General features: G+C 40.9%; 1 protein-coding gene and 1 long non-coding RNA gene across 2 annotated transcripts; both read right to left on the bottom strand.

Annotated features, from left to right (window-relative positions):
- Positions 1-661: 661 nt before the first annotated feature.
- Positions 662-14,896, bottom strand: LOC119263345 (zinc finger protein OZF-like). Its single transcript, XM_037538252.1, has 3 exons — positions 14,765-14,896; positions 11,872-12,654; positions 662-3,141 (listed from the first exon to the last, which is right to left on the bottom strand). Exons 2-3 carry the CDS (start codon positions 12,621-12,623, stop codon positions 2,232-2,234), a joined length of 1,662 nt encoding a protein of 553 aa, XP_037394149.1. The 5' UTR covers positions 12,624-12,654; positions 14,765-14,896; the 3' UTR covers positions 662-2,231.
- LOC108442559 lies at positions 3,980-8,750 on the bottom strand. The gene is made up of 3 exons (XR_001859050.2): positions 8,543-8,750; positions 4,413-4,510; positions 3,980-4,032 (listed from the first exon to the last, which is right to left on the bottom strand). It is a non-coding gene; the product is annotated as an uncharacterized LOC108442559 (long non-coding RNA).
- Positions 14,897-17,370: the final 2,474 nt, after the last annotated feature.

Here is a 17,370-nt window from a genome sequence, read left to right as displayed (position 1 = left end):
ACCATCCCATACAGAAAATGAATATGCCTGTTTAGTGCATGTAAATGCCTGGAAAAATGTTTGGAAATTCCCATTTTTATAGTTTTTTTTCCCATTTTGCTTACTTTAATGTTTGGACTATATATATATTTCATAGTAAAGAAGCACAAGAGCTTTGTGTACTGCTTACAGTATGCTTTTAATAACTAAATTAATATAATAGTAATAATAGTAATAAAACTATATAGTAAATCCAGTATACCCAACAGATCAAGTAGGCGCCTGTTTTATGTTTAACTTAATGCACAGCTGCATATTAAACCTCTGAAGTAAGCCGTTTAGCTGAGCCTGTTGAACGAAAGGGTGGTACTTGCAGTAACAGAAAAAAGGGTCTCTTCACACTAACCTTGACTTGGAATAAAAAAGTTTTACCTTTTAATAAATCATATATAAACCTAATAAAAAAGTTTCTAATTAAGGGATATAGAGTGAAAGCTCTGATGGTAACTAGGTTTGGTTCACAGACGCATCTATTCTTCCAGCTCTGGAACATTGCATTTCATCCTTGTGACTCTCAGCACAGTGCAATACAACGAATCCTGTAACATTTAACAGCTTGTTCTGACCTCTACAGTCCCACAGTACATAGTTCATTACAAGACTTGAATTCATACAACCTTACTTCATATGAGGCCATTTATTCACCATCATAAAGGAGGCAGGTGAGTATTTTACATCTTTGGATTATATCAGTATCGTCACATTCAAATAGAGGCATATGCACATCCGATATGGACCCAAGGCAGAATGAAAGCTGCTTCTTTGATGGCTTTTGTATTTTGTTTTCTACTTCCAAAGAAGTGAACATCTCTCCATCTCACTAAGAACAACATGTTCACAGACAACAGATACAAACATGATAATGTGAGAAAATTACTCGACATTGTCCTTCGAAAAAGTTGAACTTTTGACGTGTCAGCAAAAGGAGGCAGCAGGGCGTTTGTCCTTGTGACTACAATGCTGAACAAGACGGAGGAGAAACTAATCACATCTTGAGCTGGACAGTCCAACTCTAAGGCCCAACCCCATTTCTTACTTTTACTCCTACCCCTTGCTTTCAAGTGTCACCTTGGAACTGAGTTACAAGGGATTGTAGCTGAAATTATCTTCTACAAAATGAGAAAGTCCTGAAATAAAAACATTTATTCATTAACTGGCTACTAGCGCTGCTCTGTAGGTGACCCTGCCAGTCTGCAGTGATAGCAGAGGAGGGTAAAGTTCAGCTCCTCACTGCAGGTCTTTAGTTAAATTTAGGGAATCATATGCCTTCAAAGAGAGGGGATGGACAATTATTGAATAATTAATTCTTTGGTGATACGTAGCTGAAGTCAGCAATTCGCCAGCTTCTTGTTCAAAATTTCCCATTTCCCAATAGGGAAACTTAGTTAGCTAGTTACTTAGACCTCAGCGTACTACTAGCCATTGTTTATGCTTGTTATGAAGGATCATAATACATTGAAGTGACACTGATCTAAAATAATACAATGGTTATCAATTTGTTTTAATTTGAGAAATTCTTACATTTCTTTAGTCCCATGTACAGCCACCTTGCCGGATTTTTATTTATTTATTTATTTTTATTACACTTTGTGCCACTGCAAAACCTCCATTTGGGGGGCCATGTAGCCCTAACACTGCACCCTACCCCTCTATCTCAACAAAAATTGGGACACCCTACCCCTAGGCATGAACACGCAAAACTGAGGGGTAGTGTTAAGTGGTAGGGGTAAGGCATGAAATGGGGTTGGGCCTACAGATCTGTGAAGACAGCATCCGGTGTATTTATACTCTCATATCTGTATTTTTTGCTTTAAAAACCAAATATCAAAATGTCTTCATGAAAGCAGCCTTAAGGTCAAGGCATGAGAAAGCGTGTACTGTTTCAAAGGGTAGGCAATATGATGATATTTAATATTACCGTGATGTAAATTATGACATTATGCTTGAAAAACATGGATGGATAGTCACTATTTCACAATAAATAACAGTATAATTAATGCAGCTTAGTTGCACCGCACTGAATCCAGAATGTGAAACACTGAATAAAAGTAATAGTTAAAAATAATATTTGGTATAGTTTTATTTATAGTTATTAAATGTGGCATTATTGGTGCTTCGTGTCTGTTCCAACTTAACAAACCTCAGAAAAAAAAGACACATATTGTGAAAACGTCGATATAAATATTGAGATATTATATGTGTGCCATATCGCCCAGCCCTAGCTGGTCAGAGTGTGCTTCTTCTGCTTCTTCACTGTCATCAGGTTCGAGGACCACAGTTATAGAATTACTCTCCTCCCTCTTAGCGCACTTGTGTGTCTTTAAGGTATTACACTGTCTAAAGCTCTTTCCACACTCGGAGCAGCGATACGGCCTCTCTCCGGTGTGAACTCGCTGGTGTTGTTGGAAATTGTACTGCTGAGTAAAACTCTTCCCACACTCCGAGCAGAGATACGGCCTCTCTCCTTTGTGAATGCGTTCATGTATTCGAAAATTACTCAGGTTATTGAAAGTCTTCCCACAGTCTGAGCAGTGATACGGCCTCTCTCCCGTGTGAATCCGCTGGTGCTGTTGAAGAATACCCAGCCGACTGAAAGTCATCCCACACTCTAAGCAGTAATACGGCTTGTCTCCTGTGTGACTGCGCTGGTGGAGCTGGAGACTTCTCTGATAATTAAATCTCTTTCCACACTCCGAGCACGGATACGGTTTCTCTCCTGTGTGGATGCGCTGATGTCTTTCTAGGTTATTTTGCTGACTAAAACTCTTCCCGCAGTCTGAGCAGACATACGCCTTCTCTGTTGTGTGAGTGTGCAGGTGTTGCTGGAGATGGTTGTATCTACCAAAACTCCTTCCGCAGTATGAACAGCAGTAGGCCTTCTCTCCTGTGTGGATGATTTGGTGCTTTTTGAGGTTACCACTGTCACTAAAGCGCTTTCCACACTCCGAGCAGTGAAACGGCTTCTCTCCTGTATGAACACGCTGGTGTTTCTTCAGAGTGTCTCTGTCGATAAAACTCTTTTCACACTCTGTGCACTGAAACGGCTTCTCTCCTGTGTGAACACGCTGGTGTCGTTGGAGGCCGCTCTGTCGAGTAAAACTCCTCCCACACTCTGAGCACTGAAACACTTTCTCCACTGCGTGAGTGCGCTGGTGTGATTTGAGATGATTCACCTGTTTGAAACTCTTCCCACAGTCTGGGCAACAATATGTCTCCTCCATACTGTCATGTTCAATCCCTTCTGATTTCAGCAGTCCGTCACGTTCCTCGGGTGGCATTTCCTGATGGACATGGGAAGGAAGGTTTTTAGAGGAAAAGAAATATACAAAAGTGCAACCATAGCATGAGCTTTAAGGATACACTACAAAGACCTTTTTGGCACAGATAATTAAAACTTCTCTCCCGTACAACTTTTTCAAATTGTGCCTTCCTGCCATCGAACAAAATAACCCCCCAAAAACACAACCTATAGAATTTAGAAGCTCTTCAGAGATAAACACCAGTAATTTAAGCATGAGTGAGTCTATTGCATAAGCCCTCCTCACCAACTTTAATCAGATAGTATTTCTCCAGAGGTTTCGTTTACTGAAAGCGGAAAATTGCAAAGAGGGGTACACTAGTGATATAGTTCTAGATTAACACACACTGTTTAAATCATATATAACTTTCAATGAAAGACTTAAACCCTTCCATAAAAAAGAGCCACTTTTAATCAACATGAAATTTCATGTTAGAATTTAGAACCATTGACCAACTGTGTTTGTACACGGAGGAGTTAGACCTAAGCATTTTACCCATCCATGCAGTGAAACACCCACATATGTGCACACTAGTGAACACCCACACTAGTGGGCAGCCCTACCATGGTGCCCAGGGAGCAGCTGGGGGTTAGGTGCCTTGCTCAAGGCCACTTCAGTCATGTCCTGTTGGCTCAGGGGATCGAACTGGCAACCTTCCGGTCATAAGGCTGATTCCCTAACCTCCAGCCCACGACTGTCGCCACACATGAAAGCATAAGAAGCAAAAAGTTTCATTACATATGGAGGAAACACAAAAGCCTAAAAAATTAATTTAACTTTTCACAATTAGAGTTGGCATCAACTGATATCCTCGTAAGACCTGGTAATTCATTTTGTCCTCTGTGAAGGACACGAGTCCCCAAAACCTATTTCAAAAACCACATAAGCTGCAGTGCTGGTGCACCACATTTTATGGGAACAAGAGAAGCAAATATTTCAAAAATATGCATTTATGATGTTTCCATAGCCAAGTATAGAGCCATCTGATAAACATTTAGCTCATTTTCAAAGCATTTTTATTTGTACCAATTATTAATTAGCAGGGAGAAGAAAAAAAACTAACTTATAACTCACCTTGATCTTCTTCACTGCTCAGCACTGAATGTGAGTAAAGATGCATTTCTGCTAGTGGCGTCACTCTTTCCAACTCTCTTCACCCTCAAGCAGCGAACCTTTTAAGGCCGACACACAACAGTTGTTATTTCTGCTGTTTTATCTACTCACTTCTGCATAATGCTCTGGCACGTCCTTGATACGTAAGGAACAAAGCTTAAAGTTCTGAGATTTTTATTTGATTTGCGCCACAGACTCATTTTTAAACAAACACATGAATAGAAATTTAAGTCACATCAGTCACGCTTTGTTGTTGCTCTGATTAAACTAATGATAACTGCTTTAAGATCTGCTATCTGTTCTGACTGAACTTATGCACCAGCTCGGAAAAACACTGCATCCAGCAAGAAATGCATGGGTGCATATTTTCAATAGTGATGGAAAACTTTGTCAATTGCCATTAATTATATGGCAAACAACCATCATGGAAAACGATTCTGACAGGCCTAACTGGTTTAGTAGTGTATCTGAAACTACGCATCACCTTTTACCAAAATATTTTAGATGAGCAAACGCACTTTTACCTCAGGCATGAATTAGTATAGTTCTACAATCTCTGTCCAATTGCACTTTAATTACGGTTGTAACTATCCCACCCTGCCTCCCGGACGGGCTTACAAGCAGATAAAGGATACATTCATTTGTGTTGAAAAGTTTCGGCACCCAGCCATATTATTTGCTTTGCTGATTTCTGCAGTGGAAGGACGTGAATGCAAAGTCTGCGGGAAACGATTTAAAAAGACATTTTTCTGCAAAAGTAATAGATCCACCCCCATTAACAGATGGCAATGTGTTCCGTTATTCAAAGCCTCCTTTTTCTCTAAACGCACTGGGTGATTGTGGCCAGAGATCTGTATTCACTTCATCAGTCTACAGCACTTGTTTCCCTCTGTCTTATCTAGATCTCTGTTGTTTTGCATACTTCACACATTAACCTCTGTGATGAGGTCGCAGGTAAGGCTGCCACACAACTCCAAACCACAACAGAGCCACACCCATGCTTAACAGCCAGCAGACTTACCTTTAATCAAATGCAGCTTATTTTTACCCCAAACATATCTTAGATGATTGTGGCTAAAGAGTTCTGTTTTTTCCATCAGTCCACAGCACTTGCTTCCAAAAAGCCTTGGGCTTATCTCGATGGTTTTTATACCTTAGAAGCTGACATTTGTGATGAGGTCACAGGTTCCTTCTGATAACTCTTACTTGCAGATCGTGTTTGCACAAGCAACATCGCACAGTTGGATTCCTGTGTCAGCTAAAGCTTCCTGCAGGTCTTTCTCTTCACATGAGGGTTTTGCATCATGGTCCTTCAGGATTTTGCCTCGTCTCCCACAGTTCTCCTTAACTGTCATTTCGTAATGACATTTTAGACAGAGAAAATTGCAAGCTAGAAGTGCTTCGATACTTATTTATAGCCTTTCCCTGCTTTGGAGGCATCACTTGGCTTCATTTTCAGATCCTCGGTCAGCTGTTTAGAGAAGCCCATGATTATTACCTTCTGGAATTGTTAATCAAAAGGTAACTGCACATTAACATCCACAGAAAAAATGTACTTTTAAATTGCTTGCGGAAGAGGCTGTGTACTTTTCACACAATATGTAATCTGGCCAAGCGTTAGCAGACATTTGCACACTGTATACAAACCAAAAAATAAGATGTATGTCATGGTGCTGCAGTTTGTTTATAGTTTCTTCTTAAACACAAAAATAGGTGAGAGACATCTTTCCATGGATGATACAGATATGTGGAGTAGCCTAGCAGAGGATGTAAAGAATAATCTAGCAGAGGAGTGTAATGTTCTAGATGGGGTATAGTTAATATATAAAGTGCTTTAAATGAGTATCAATATCTCAAATTCAATACTTTTTTATGGGAAACCAGTAAAGATCATGCCTAGTGAATACAGGACTAATGTGTTCATGGCAATGCATAATAATAAGAGCTACATTATTCTGTGTGAATATTCAGCGCATTACTGTTTCTGTATTACCTTTTAGCAAATGAAGGGTGAAGTATAGAAATATTGCAGAGATAAAAAAGGAATTAAATCCTCTCAAACATCGTCAGAACTTTGTCAAAACAATTACAAGGCAGCACAATACAACTCCTTATTCAATCAACTACATATTACTAGCCTAGGCAGACTAACCCTGCCACTATGGTGGACTATCCACACACATCCTAACATCACATTTGATCCCAGCAAGCTAATAAACTGCTAATAAACTGCTTCACATCTTCCATGTTTTGTTTACTAACTACTTTAGCTATTAGGTTTAGCTATACCCCCCCCCCCCCCCCTTAAATGTACATTACTAGTTCAATCAGCTATCAGCTATGGTTTATTCTCATTCATTCTTCTTTATGCAACTGCCTCTTCTGTGCTACCAGAGGGTAACGTAACATGCAAACCTCCTAAGTTGTAACCCAATCGTATCAGACCTGGAGGAGCTGCTTGTTAACTAACGTTGGGTTTATGTGAGGCAAAAAAAGAGTTACTGAAATCTCTTTATATTCTTTGTTCCTATATTTCTCTACAGCATTTGGAAACAATGACACGGTATTTGCCGTATACTGTTTACAGTAAGCCAATGTCAGTGAAAAGGTCATATAGTGTTGATCATAATGTAGCTTCATATCCCTCAATTTCTCAACCTGTAGACAGAAATGAAGAGGCGGCAGCTTCGTCATAAGCCAGTCAGATCAGAGGAGTTTTTTCTAGTTTAAATGAATTGATTGATCTCTCATTATTGTAAATCTGAGTATAATAATGTATTAATAAACACACGCGAGGGGAGGGAGACCGAAAGGACTGAAGCAGCAGATCTGACGGAGGTCAGTGATCAGGAGAAAAGCCAGGAAGAGGTGAATAAGCTTTCAACTAAACTGAATACAGATTTTAACTGAACCTAACTGAGAAAATGTCACTATGACCATGAAATTTTGCCACATGGATTACTAAACATGCCTGCAGAGCAAAGCACTTTCTGATGGCACCAACTGAGAGTGAATTGATCTATAATCTGTGTATTTAAATTTGCAGCTTATCTAAGAGAGAGAGAGAGAGAGAGAGAGAGAGAGAGAGAGAGAGAGAGAGAGAGACAGAGAGAGAGAGAGACAGAGAGAGAGAGAGAGAGCTGCTAGACCTTCGCTTGATCTGCGTCTGTTGTAAATGGGTGGATATAGCATTGAAGTCAACGGCTCTGTGCTTAATACAGGCTACAAAGGGACAAATGTACTGCATAACAATTTGACCAAATAGCCATCTTTTCATACACTTTCTGGCAGTTGCTGCTTTAGAAGTTCATGATGAACAGACATTCAGGGCCATTAAAAATGTCCATGTCCCCAGTACAGAATCACCCCCCCTCCCCTCAATAGTGACACCCCTGCGTAAAAGCTGCCTGAGCTCTGAAGAGGAGTGTAGTAAAGCAGCACCAGCAGGTCTGACCTTCCTCTGAGACTGAGACACACGACTCACTGCATCAGAGCTGAGATGCTGTGACAGATACGCTCATCTATATAATGTATTTATTACATTTACAGCATTTAGCAGACGCTCTTATCCAGAGCGAATTACAAGAAGTGCCTTGTCTATCTAGTGACAGTATCTTTGCTAGTTACCAGTAGGTTAGAGAGAAAGACAGTCCTGAGATCAGATACTGCTAGAAATAAAAGTCAGTGTAGATACCCAGAGAAACAGGAGCAGAGCTGAGCACCGAACTCTGTGCCATTCAATACAATACAGTAAACTACAGGACACAGAGCAATACAATAAAACATGATCTGTAAGTGCAGCACAATATATTGCAAGCAATACTTCATTCAGTGCTCATTTAAGCTCTGTGTGAAGAGGCGTGTCTTCAGTCTGCGTTTGAAGACAGTGAGACAGTCTGCTGTTCGGACAGTGACGGTTATTATGAGTCCAGCGCGTCGTCACGCCGTAGTGATTGAGTACTAAGCCGTTTCATCTGTAGCTCAATCTGCCGGAGCGGCGACCAGAACACGAAGCTGTATAAACGCCAGAGAAACACCGCCGCATTTACAGCTTGTTTTCCGTGCTGTTTGTCTGAGAACAGCTTACTTACTCAGCTGGATGAAGACCTCCTCTGAGTCGGATTACAGGTTTGGCCTTCTGCTTCTCACAAAGTGACTCTTTCTCCATTCAGCTATTCAAGCACCACACCAAAACTGGCACAGTGTGGAGAAACGCTGAACAGCTCCCTGCAGACCACAGAGCAGCTCCTGTTTCTCTTCCTCCAGCCTGCACAACAGCCTCGAGTTGGCAAACTAAAAGTTTGATGCATTGCCGCCACCTTCAGGTAAGGAGCCTGGACACAACCCATTAAAGTTTCTGCTGGTTTCTGGTGGTGTCCAGTACTCAGTAACGGTATTTTGTGTTTGGCTGATGAGTTGATATCACAGTGTAAAGGACTCTATTGGTTTAACAGGTTTTGTGGAACTGATTCCAGATGCATCTGATGGTTTTCTGGTGCGATCTAAAGGCGTCCAACAGGAAACTAGTGGTCTCTGATAGAAACCATAAAGGCAATTTCCACCAGAAAGCAAAACCATCAGGTTTAAATCCTAATAGTTCTAATTAGTCTTTTTTTCAGGTGGGATGTTTTGTTGTCTTTGCAAAGTTTAAAGGGGCTTTGTTCTATCTGTGCTGTGTGGGGGTCTCAAGGGCAGAGCAGCAAGAAGTGCTACACTGTTTCTTCCTGCAGACACAATTCATGGCCCTGTTTTCCTCCATTCCTGTGCTGTACACAGGCCTCCCAATGACAGGAGCTTTTCTATAGTGGGTAAAATAAATGCTTTTACTTTCTCCAGTTCTTGGCGACCTGTCCAGGGTGTGTCCTGCCTTCTGCACGATGACCGCTGGGATAGGCTCCAGCACCCCCCAAGGGAGAAGCAGCTTAGAAAATGTATGGATGGATGGATGGATGGAGTTCTTGTGCATTCAACTTTAGTTCAATGTCCTTTTTCCTTCATCCCTACAGAAAAGCTCAAAGCTGTGGTTTCCCTGTTCGAAACTGCTCCATTATCTGTAAAAGAAGAAGCTCATTGCTACTTCCAGGTGTGAAAATACACTTTGCTACTACACTTTCTTTAATGTGTTAGTCTTTCGTCCACAATGTCATGAGCTCATGTTAAAGCTAATGTACATTCAATTACAATAGTACAACTAAAAACACTCATTTTCAACAATGAACCAAAAGGTAAGAAGACCCAGAGGCAGAATTCAAATCAAAGCACTGCATAATTTAATAGAAAAATCACAGTTCAGCATTATAAGAACCGAGAGAGAAATCAATACAATTAATAGAAAACGAGGAAGAAAAAGCAGATGTTCCCCTTAAGAACAATGAGCCTTATTCACCAATATTCTTAAATTTGTTCTTGAGACAGATCCTATGGAACAGTCTCTACGTCAGATTCGTGACGTTTTCTTAAACCGCAAAAATGTTCACACCTTTGTGCTCTTGGAGTTCGGAGATTCTGTTCTTACCCAAGAACAAATCCCAAGACTTCGTGAAAAGTGCTTAAGTGGGTTTTCTTCTTAAGAACGGTTGGTGAATGAGACCCAAGGTCCATGCACTAGAGATTGCACTACTTTTTCTTTTCCAATACCGATACCAAAAGCCTGATTATCTGTGATTATTTTTCTTTAAAGACTACTAAGCTTTATAATGAGCTACTGTTACTGAAGTACTTCACTTAATAGTAGGTTATCATGCTCAAACTATTCAATCACCCCACAGGAAGAAATACACAGTTAACATCACAGCACACGGAGTGAGCGTGTGCCATTTCAGGTTAGATTTGTTACAGGACTGCTTTGAATTCCTTTTATCCCTCTGAAATCCAATCCAGAGCTTTCTGCTGACGTTTAGTTTTAAGTTAAGTGATACTTTTTTAATCCCACAAACAGGGAAATTCCACCTCCGCATTTAACCCACCCGTGAAGTGAAACACCACATACACACTAGTGCATGCACACACACTAGGGGGCAGTGAGCACACTTGCCCGGAGTGGTGGGCAGCCCTGTCCACAGCGCCCGGGGAGCAATTGGGGGTTAGGCGTCTTGCTCAAGGACACCTCAGTCATGGACTGTCGGCACTGGGGATCGAACCAGCAACCTTCCGGTCACAGGGCTGGTTCCCTAACCTCCAGCCCACGACTGCCCCTTTTTAAGATCTAACTTTAAGATCTACAGTCTACATGTACCAGATAACGAAGCACAAACCAAAACAGTTAGAGGAAATTAACTGGAACAGCAGCCAATTTTGTTTTCACTGCACTCTTAAAAATGAAGATATGAAATGGTCACTGGGGCAGTACCCCTCTTGTCAATAGGGTGGTACATCTCAGTACCTTCAGTCAGGAAACATAATAGTAAAATAATACATTGAAAATATATTTTTGATGTTGTATCAACTCCACACACCCCGTCTCGTCTCCAGGGTTTTTTTTTTGTTGTTATGTAAAACATTAGATCAGGAAAAGGTACAAATATGTACTTTTTGAAAAAACTTAAAGGTACACAGTTGGACCTTCAAACCACTGTTGTGGTTAATAATAATAAAGTTAGATTTAAACACTAAGTGCCATAGACTGAACCGTGCAAATGATTAGTGCACATAAGAATATTAGTTGCATAGCTCCATCATGACAGTTCATAAACTCCTTACATATTCCAGCCAAACTCCTTAGCAAGGCTAATGATCACTCTATTAGATTAGAGCACATACTCTCATCTTCAGTCCTTCCATCCTGCTTTCTTGTAGTTTACACCTTTGTATAAACACAGATCACTATAATTAATTAAGAAATTAATGTCAACAGATCCGGACTAATTCAAATACCCAGATGAGATGTTATTTGATCAGGACAGAAAATAAGAGGGGGTAGGAGTGCATTTCTCCCTGGAGGCATCTTCACCCATGGGAACATATGACCGTACCATCATTCTCGATTAACCAATATGACATGACTTTCTTGAAATTCTCATACTAACTTAATTTGAGTACATGTCATGCAAATCTTAAATACAGCATCAACATGCCCTACGCTCTACAAACCCAACAAGAAAACCACAAGTTAGCCAAGTCTGGTCAAAGGATGCATGCAAGGACGCATGCATGTTTTGGATCCTACTTTTCGAAAAAAGCAGAGATCTCTCCAACCTGAAAACACAGCTGAAACCATGTTACCAGCTGTGCCTACGCTAAATAGTAAAGCTGTTGTTTCTCTCCATCCAAGACTGTGGGAGCAGGAAGCTCTGGACTGCTGATCAGAGCGGGATCTTCCGTTTCTTCACCATAATCAGGTATGACCACCACAGTTACAGAATCATCGTTCTCCCACTTCATGCACTTGTGTATCTTTAAACTTTTCGAATACCTGAAGAACTTCCCACAGTCTGAGCAGCAATATGGGTTCTCTCCAGTGTGAACCCGCTGGTGTGTATGGAGGTTACTCTGCTGAGTAAAACTCTTCCCACACTGTAAGCACTGATACGGCTTCTCTCCAGTGTGAACGATCTGATGCTTTTTTAGATGACTGCTGTCGCTAAATCTCTTCCCACACTCTGAGCAGAGATACGGCTTCTCTCCGGTGTGAATGCGCTGGTGGATTTGTAAGTTCGTCTGCTGATTAAAACACTTCCCACAGTCTGAGCAGACATAGGGCTTCTCTCCGGTGTGAGTGCGCTGGTGTAGCTGGAGATTGCTGTACCTACTAAAACTCCTTCCACAGCACGAACAGTAATAGGACTTCTCTCCTGTATGAGTAATGTGGTGTTTTTTGAGAGTATCGTTGTCTCTGAAGCACTTCCCACACAGCGAGCAGTCAAACGGCCTCTCTCCTGTATGGATGCGCTGGTGTTTTGTCAGGGTTCCTCGATCAATAAAACTCTTTTCACACTCCGTGCACTGAAACGGCTTCTCTCCTGTGTGAATGCGCTGGTGCACTTGGAGATTACTATGTCGATTAAACGTCCTTCCACACTCTGAGCACTGGAACGACTTCTCCACAGCGTGAGTGCGCTGGTGGGATTTCAGATGATTCTCCTGTTTAAAACACTTCCCACATTCTGGGCAACTATACGGCTTCTCTGCAGTCTCTTCTGATTGCAGCAGTCTGACGAGTTCGTCTGGTGGCATCACCTCATGGACACTAGAATGAAAATTTCTGCTGGAGAAAAAAAGAAATAAATACAATTTATGGCAAAACCGTACCAAACAAAAAAATGCAGGTAGTTTCAAATAGAACAAACAACAGATTTTGGTCCAAAGTGTTTTAAACTATTCACAAACCAAAGATGGAGTCATTTTACTGCAGCGTTTTAAAGTAATTATCAGTAGAAATTCCAAGTTATTTCATCAAGTTAGTAATTTGCATCAAATCTAAGTGACCTATGAGTCAAATTCAACCTACTATAATAATCAATACTAATTAGAAGAAGAGTTGTTGGGAATAACATTGGAAGACTAAAGCCTACATTCATTTAAATGAAAAACCAGGTAATAATAATGTGAGTTTTACGATTTCTATTCAGAATATCAGATTCTGGCTCTTTACAGTGGCTGGTTTGGTTCTATTAATTGTCACTGAAATACACTTGTCTGTTATCCACATGTGTTCAGTATTTTAGAAAAAACACTTTTATGATCACAAATGTGGCATAATGAAAAAGAGAGGACTATAAATAAACTAAATGTTGCCAGTCAATCAAGTCAATGACTTTACTACAGACAGTAAAGCATCTAGATTTATAAAAGTAGTGCAGGTCAGTTCTTCAGGTCTGGATTCTGTGGCATTTAAACACATTTAGTGCAAATATAATGACGTTCCACACTAGCCAGCGCTCCAGAAGTGGGCTTCTACAGCACAGACAGACCTTAATCACACAGAGCTGATAGAAGTAACAGGTAATAATGTGGGGTTCGCTCTCAAGCTAGTTGAGTGCACAGCCAGGCAGGCTGTTTGCTCAGAGTGCGCACAGTTCTCCCTATACACACCAGCAGGACACCAGGCAGGGCAAAGCTGTTCAGTCGACACTGCTGACACTGCACTGTTACATGCTATCTCAGCATCTGCATGACATTTAATAGAGTCATCACTGTCCCAGAGTGCCTGGCACGTAGGACTGAGCCAGTACCTGAATTCATCTCTACTGTGTACCGATTCACTGTGAAGGGGAATCTGATAAAAATGGAAAAGGCGATTAGAAAATGCCTTAAAATATGGAAATGACAACTGGGAAACACAACTGGAGACAGAACAGGAATACAGTTCCCATGTGTTTTTCCCATTTCCAGATGTGTTACCCAGCTGCTCATCTCATTTTCCATCACTCTGGCCTGAATCCACTATTCACAGGCGCTTATTCCCACCTGCACTATGAAGAGACATTTTAGCTTTCAGCCCAGACATTTCTCTTCTTTATATAATATTGTCTTCTATGGTTACAGCGCCAAACCTGTAAACCTGTAAACCTGAAACCCTATTTGGTGCTACGCAGAATCATTTTCAAAAAAGGTTCTGTATAGAACCACATACAACATATTCCCCATCAATATCAAGAACCATTTCACCATGAAAAGAGCTATTTTAGCATGAAGTGCTTTTAGATATAACTAAGTTAGTGGTCTAACTAGGACCACTGATTTTACTGAAGAGCCCTTGAAGAACCATCACGTGTTAATTCGTCGTTTTCACGAGGGAAAATTACACTGTCAGGTGTAAAAACTGATCTTACATGTAACAGCATGAATTTGACTAGAACTGGAGGAAGCCATACAATCTTCGGGAAATCTTACATGCTAAAAATATCATTTTTATATGATTGTTTACCTGAAATATGAACATTTTACTTGTTGAAACTGCACGTCTGATAATAAAAATCTGTGCACTAGAAGCTAAAAGGCGGTGAACTCTTACTCCGAGTGCGCGTCCAGCAGGACGGGGTCACTGAATGACACAGTGAAACCAAACAGAGCCTCGCCGGAGACCACGACACGTAACAGCGCTAATCCGCGCGTTAACATGAATAATTAACGCACTACTGAAGTGCAGGTCGTGTAAATCCTAAATAACCGATGGAGTAAACGCTCCATGGTCGCCAAAGCCGAGCATGAACCCCCGAGGAGAGCAGCTCCCACGGCAGGACCACCGAAGCCCCTGAGCTGGCTAACGTGTTTAGCATTCCTCTTTAAACAGGGGATTTCCCTCAGTTATTCCTCAACGTTTCGACTAAACCTCCCTGTAAACGGTGAGAGGAGGAAGAACAGCTGCTACTTACAATAGCGCAGCTCCTCTTTCTCCGCACTTCAGCAGCGACCTCCGCCAACTGTGCTGCTTCTCCGCTTCACCGCCGTTAGAGAACCAGTGACTGAACTAGCGCCCCCTGCTGGGCAGCAGGGGCTTCACGCTGGAACCTCATGAGCCTGACAGACGGGGCGTTGTTGTGATTTCTGAAGTCTGATCCATCCCGTCTCCTGCGCTATGATTGGCTAATAGCTGATAAGCCCAGTCCGCTGATTGGTCACTTAAAGGGGAACGCCACCAAAGTTTTCAAAATTCTTTCAAAATGTCTTAAAAATGACAATTAAGATGGTTTGATGTGAAAAGCTTCTTTATAGAGACGCTTAAAGGGGCAGAATTGTTCGCAGTGTTGGTGATAGCAACCGTCGTGCTTATAAAAGCTCCTACAAAAGAAAGTTAATACACGAAAAAAGGCCACAAGTGTGCTGCCTGATGTCAGAGGAGTTTTGGGAAGAATTTGGCTTACAACACATTTTTAAAAACACCTTTCAGCAGATGCCTGACACACCTGATCCAGCATGTGAGCAGATTCATTATCAGCTGATCAGTTGATTCAGATGTGCTACACGTGAGAACGCAGGAAACACACATAGCCTGGAGTCCCCAGGATTGAGAATCCTTATTCTAAAAGATTCCAGACAGGCGAGAACTGAAAAAAGGTGCTCCAGCTGATAAGCTTGACGTGCAAAATTACGTGATTCATTTTTAACACTTCTACTCAGAAAAGAGCTGGTAGGTGTTTAAAATAAGGCCTAGTCTCATGTTTACAGCACCTTCACTCTGTTTTGCTCTGCTTGTCTTTCCCAGTGTGTCTGGATTGTAAGAACAGAAAGGTGTTTGTAGTCAATGTACATGATAGGCCACAGGATCAATCAAACCACTACCTACTAACCAAAGACAGAACCAGAACACATCATTTTAATGTCTTTATATGACAATCAAAAGCATCCTCTCAGAACCCAAATGTATTATTTTTTTAATATAATAACATGATAGTGAAAGATAGGTGATGGCATAAATGAGGTGGGAGAAATGGTAAATATCTGGATAAATACTAAAAATGCGACTTTTTTTTCAGAATTTGTTTGATTTGATGAATCCCATGATTGATTTGATTTCTAATGTAAGTAATACACAAATCATGTGTATTTTTGTGTCAGTACCAACACACATAAGTGAGCTACTCTTCCACTGGTGCTTTTTACACAGTATCCACTATACATCCCCACATGTTCCCTCTACCAAAACAGACCTGAATGCTGGTATGATGTCCCTATTATGAAATGCAGAACAACTGTTGTCCATAAAGTTAAACATCGGACTGGTCTATTGTTCACTATCCCAAAAAGGCTTTGAGATCATCCATTGCAAATGAGAGACGAACATCAATGTTTCTTGCTTTCTGCCTTGATGCTGTTCTGTAAATGCCACTTTCACCCCATTCTTTTCTTTCTGTGGAGTTGTGAGCGCTGACCTGAACCAAGGCTAGAAAGACCCGTGATTTCTTGGATGTTCTCCTGGATCCTCTGGTGACACCTTGGATGATTTGCCGTTCTGCTCTATTTGCCGCTCAGATCATGGATTTCACTGTGATTCATAACCCCAGTCCAAACTGAAATATTCACCTGCTATTCTCATCTCTTCTGTATTTTCTTTTGGTCATGGCCTAGTGTGCTTGTAAAAACACTACCGACTACATCCCTCTGATGGTAAACTTCAACCGGGCCAGGTCCATTTAAACCTGGTGTTCAATGAGCTGAATCACATCATCAATTCAGTTCCACTCATTTCTTACTTAAATGTGAAGAAACATTATTTTCACATGTATTCACGTGTTTTATACAAATGTTTGTTTTAAGATCTAAAAGCACTCAATGTAGGGAAGGGACAAATACTTTTTCATGCTACTGTAAAAAATACAGATCTGTTCTGACTTCCGTATAGATTGTGAGAAAGTAGTAAAAATACAAAGAAGTAGTAAAAAGGAAAACAATACAAATAAATAAATCAAGCTCCTGAAAGGCTACAGTACATCCGGGTTGAAAGGGAATACGTTCTTGTATATCTTGTTGTTGGAAAATGTATTATACACAGAGGCACCCAACAAGCATCTTGTCTTTCCTTCTATCAAAATAAGTGAACTGGAGGATAGATGGGCAGATCTGAAATCTGTACTGACACAAAAAGGACTTGGTCTGATAAATTAACACATTTTATTTGTGCCAAAATCTAATTCACTTAATGTAAATTTATATTTATATTGTTGTGCTTATATCAATGTAACAATTACACTATGTTTTTTGGCAGGGGTCTCTTCAAGATATGCCCAAAGAGTCTGTTATAATGTACAAACATATCGCTGCTGTCGGAAGAAAACCTCGTATCTCCAAAACTTTACAGGAGAAGGAGAACTGCACTGACACTTACAAGAACAATTACTGTTACAAACACTGTCACTTTAAACCGCACTGAGACACTTTATCTAGACACTTTATCTACTGCTCTAATTCAATATCATGCTGCTATAGCAAACTTGCACTCTGGACTTCATATTGCTGCTAACTGCCTACTCTCCTACTCTCC

The sequence above is a fragment of the Pygocentrus nattereri genome, chromosome 1, assembly GCF_015220715.1.
Source record: "Pygocentrus nattereri isolate fPygNat1 chromosome 1, fPygNat1.pri, whole genome shotgun sequence".
Classification (NCBI taxonomy): domain Eukaryota; kingdom Metazoa; phylum Chordata; class Actinopteri; order Characiformes; family Serrasalmidae; genus Pygocentrus; species Pygocentrus nattereri.
This window is presented reverse-complemented; position numbering and strand designations above follow the sequence as displayed.

Coding starts and splice junctions, on each gene's coding strand:
- LOC119263345 (XM_037538252.1), bottom strand. CDS start 12,623: ATGCCACCAGACGAACTCGTCAGACTGCTGCAATCAGAAGAGACTGCA. Junction 3,142..11,871: donor TGCTGCTCAGACTGTGGGAA/GTTCTTCAGGTA, acceptor AGAGTGTGGGAG/GAGTTTTACTCGACAGAGCG.